Below are 3105 nucleotides of genomic sequence, written 5' to 3' on the forward strand. Positions count from 1 at the left end.
AAAGTGAATAAGGACGAATATTATTTAAATTTGGTCCTGTTCCGACCCTGCCCAAAAATTTACCCTGTTAAAAATTTGTCCCAATGTGAAACGGATAATTACCTATTCCAAACGAATAAAAATGGAATGAATAACTGCGAATTCAGGTGGTGTTGCGATCCCTATACGTATATGCTTCCCATCTCATCTCTTTTCCTTTTTAGGATCCTCCAAGTTAATAATAAGCATATACATATACATCTCTCTCTCATGTAAAAAGCATAAATGCAGCATAATTATTGCAAAATTAATTTATTAAAGTATTTCAATTTCTTTAAGTGAGATGGTTGCTGGTGGGAAAATCTCTAAACAAACACTAATGAATAAAGAAAAATGTTATTGTATATATTTGAATAATGATAGTATATATTCTCATCCTGTGCTTGTTGTACATGTATAGCCTTTATTAGGGTCAAAATTCAAAGGCAATAATTAATGGTTAATGCACAAGATCTCAACGAATTGTTTATTACATTTTTTAAAAATCCATGTACACATATATAGTGGATATACATGAACCTGCTTTCTTCACATACATATTTTGTAATTGGTTAAAGTATTAATAATAAACAAAATTTTATTATTATATTATAGAATTATTTTAAAAAAATAATAAATAAATAAAAATACATAATAATTATATTTTTAACACAAATAAATTACTATTCAATATTTCAATCTATTCAAGTTCGTTGAAGTTTGTTAATATTGAATGCTCAATCTGAAACCATTGAATGCTACCATGTAAGTCCATGATTATATTCGTATTGTTGTTCCACACATTTAAAAGATGAGAGGAGAAAGTAAACATAGGCAACCGTACGTGTTCTCTTTCTTACAGTTTTCACTTTTTCAAAATTCTCTAATGAGTTGAAGAAAATACAGAGGAGGAAAACGACAAATCGATTAGATATACCTAATAATAATAATTTTACAAAAGACTTTGCGCGTTCATTTTAATTATTACAAAAATAATTGCTTACGTACGAAGGCCAATATATGATAATAATAAAGTAATGGTTCGTTGGTGACTAGCTACTTCTTATTATATTATCTTATGAAGAAATAAAAATAGTAACATAACGAAGTGTCAAAATTATTACCTACTAGTTTGTTTAAATAAATGTCAAAAGTTTGAATTTTTCTTTGTACATATAATAATTTATTGACTAATAACAAATTCTTAAATAAAATTCTAATTTGCAGTGAATTAATATTTATTCTATCAAACTAAAAGATACCGTAAAAAAAATATAATAAAATCATGAATAATATTTGGTAAAATAATGTATACTATATAAATGTGATTATATTTATGTAAAATCTAATATGACAAATTGATTTAAGAATTGTATTGTTGTAATGCAGGACAACAACTGGTTAAGGTGTGTGCTCTTCACGTTGCCAACACAAGAGGATTAATAGTCAAATTATACATGTAATTTAGTAATTTAGTGATTTGCATTGTGACTTAATACTAAATAAATGAAGTTATGATAAGTCAGTATGCTACACTCAATTGGATACAACTTTAGTGCCGACTTCATTTCCTTATTCAGATGTAAAACGTATGCCTATTTGAATTTATATATATTTAAGATTCGTCACATAATTTCATAAGTTTGATTAAATTATTATTTAATAATTTTTAAATTTTAACTTCATATAAAAATAATTACACGTGATCTTCACCATATTTTAATCGTTTTAAGGTTATGAGTCTATCTTAATTAGAGTAATAACCTAAAAGTAATCTCAAAGGTTAAGTTGGAGAAATGTACAAAGAAAAGAAAATATAGAAACATTGAGAGATATAAGCTTTTATATATGAGTTAAGACTTTGCTTCAATTTTCACATACATAAAAGTTAGGTCAAGCCAAGTAATTAAGAGAATAGAAATATTCATCCGTTTATACAAGGTCTTATAATGCATGGTAGATGGACAAAGCTAGTTTCATATGACTTTTAGAAAGAAAAAATAATATATATAATGTAGTATAGTACATGAAATCATTATCATATACACACCAACCACAAATGTGAATTGGGGAATGAAAGAAACTATATAAAGGGGGTGGGAATGCCTTTGCTAAAGCATACACAAACCCTTAATTAAGATTAAAAAACATGGGGTCCCTAATGGCCTCTACACTCACTCTTGTATTAGCAATTATATCTCTTTGCTTCCCATCTCAAATTTCAGCCAATAACTACCGCTACTCATCTCCACCACCACCACCTAAAGAGCCTTACTACTACCACTCTCCGCCGCCACCGGTGCACTCCCCACCTCCACCATACTACTACCACTCTCCGCCTCCTCCAGTTCACTCGCCTCCTCCACCATACCATTATTCTTCTCCACCACCACCACCTAAAAAGCCTTACTATTACCACTCTCCTCCTCCTCCAGTTCACTCGCCGCCACCACCATATTACTATCACTCTCCGCCTCCTCCAGTTCACTCGCCACCTCCACCCTACAAATATCCTTCTCCTCCACCACCCTACAAATACTCATCTCCACCACCACCACCCTACCATTATTCTTCTCCGCCGCCACCACCAAAGAAACCCTACAAATACCCATCTCCTCCACCACCAGTTTACAAGTACAAGTCTCCTCCTCCACCACCCTACCATTATTCTTCTCCTCCACCACCACCAAAGAAGCCCTACAAGTACTCATCTCCACCGCCACCACCCTACCATTATTCTTCTCCTCCTCCTCCACCAAAGAAGCCCTACAAGTACTCATCTCCACCGCCACCACCCTACCATTATTCTTCTCCTCCTCCTCCACCAAAGAAGCCCTACAAGTACTCATCTCCACCACCACCAGTTTACAAATATAAGTCTCCTCCTCCACCAGTTTATTCACCACCTCCACCACATTACGTCTATGCTTCACCTCCTCCACCATACCACCACTACTAGATGGTGGTTTATTTAGCATAGAAGTTTACAACTATTATCCTACGTGGTAAGCTTCCACCTTTTTCCTGCAACCAAATATTATGGAAGATAGTAATAATAATAAAATAAAGTGTATATTATGGATTTCT

General features: G+C 32.8%; 1 protein-coding gene across 3 annotated transcripts in view; it reads left to right on the forward strand.

The window, feature by feature from the left end:
* The window catches only part of LOC107644923 (extensin-3), a 1986-nt gene continuing 987 nt past the window's right edge, over nt 2107-3105 (forward strand). The window contains exons 1-2 of one of the 3 annotated variants that reach the window (XM_021103338.1): nt 2107-2531; nt 2688-3023. In XM_021103338.1, coding sequence (XP_020958997.1) covers nt 2168-2531; nt 2688-2977 — 654 coding nt within the window. In that variant the 5' untranslated portion in view covers nt 2107-2167 and the 3' untranslated portion in view covers nt 2978-3023. Of the gene's footprint in view, nt 3024-3105 lie in introns of all 3 variants that reach the window. The other 2 variants (XM_021103337.1, XM_016348886.2) reach the window with 2 other exon arrangements.

Source organism: Arachis ipaensis, chromosome B05, assembly GCF_000816755.2.
Source record: "Arachis ipaensis cultivar K30076 chromosome B05, Araip1.1, whole genome shotgun sequence".
Taxonomy (NCBI): Eukaryota; Viridiplantae; Streptophyta; class Magnoliopsida; order Fabales; family Fabaceae; genus Arachis; species Arachis ipaensis.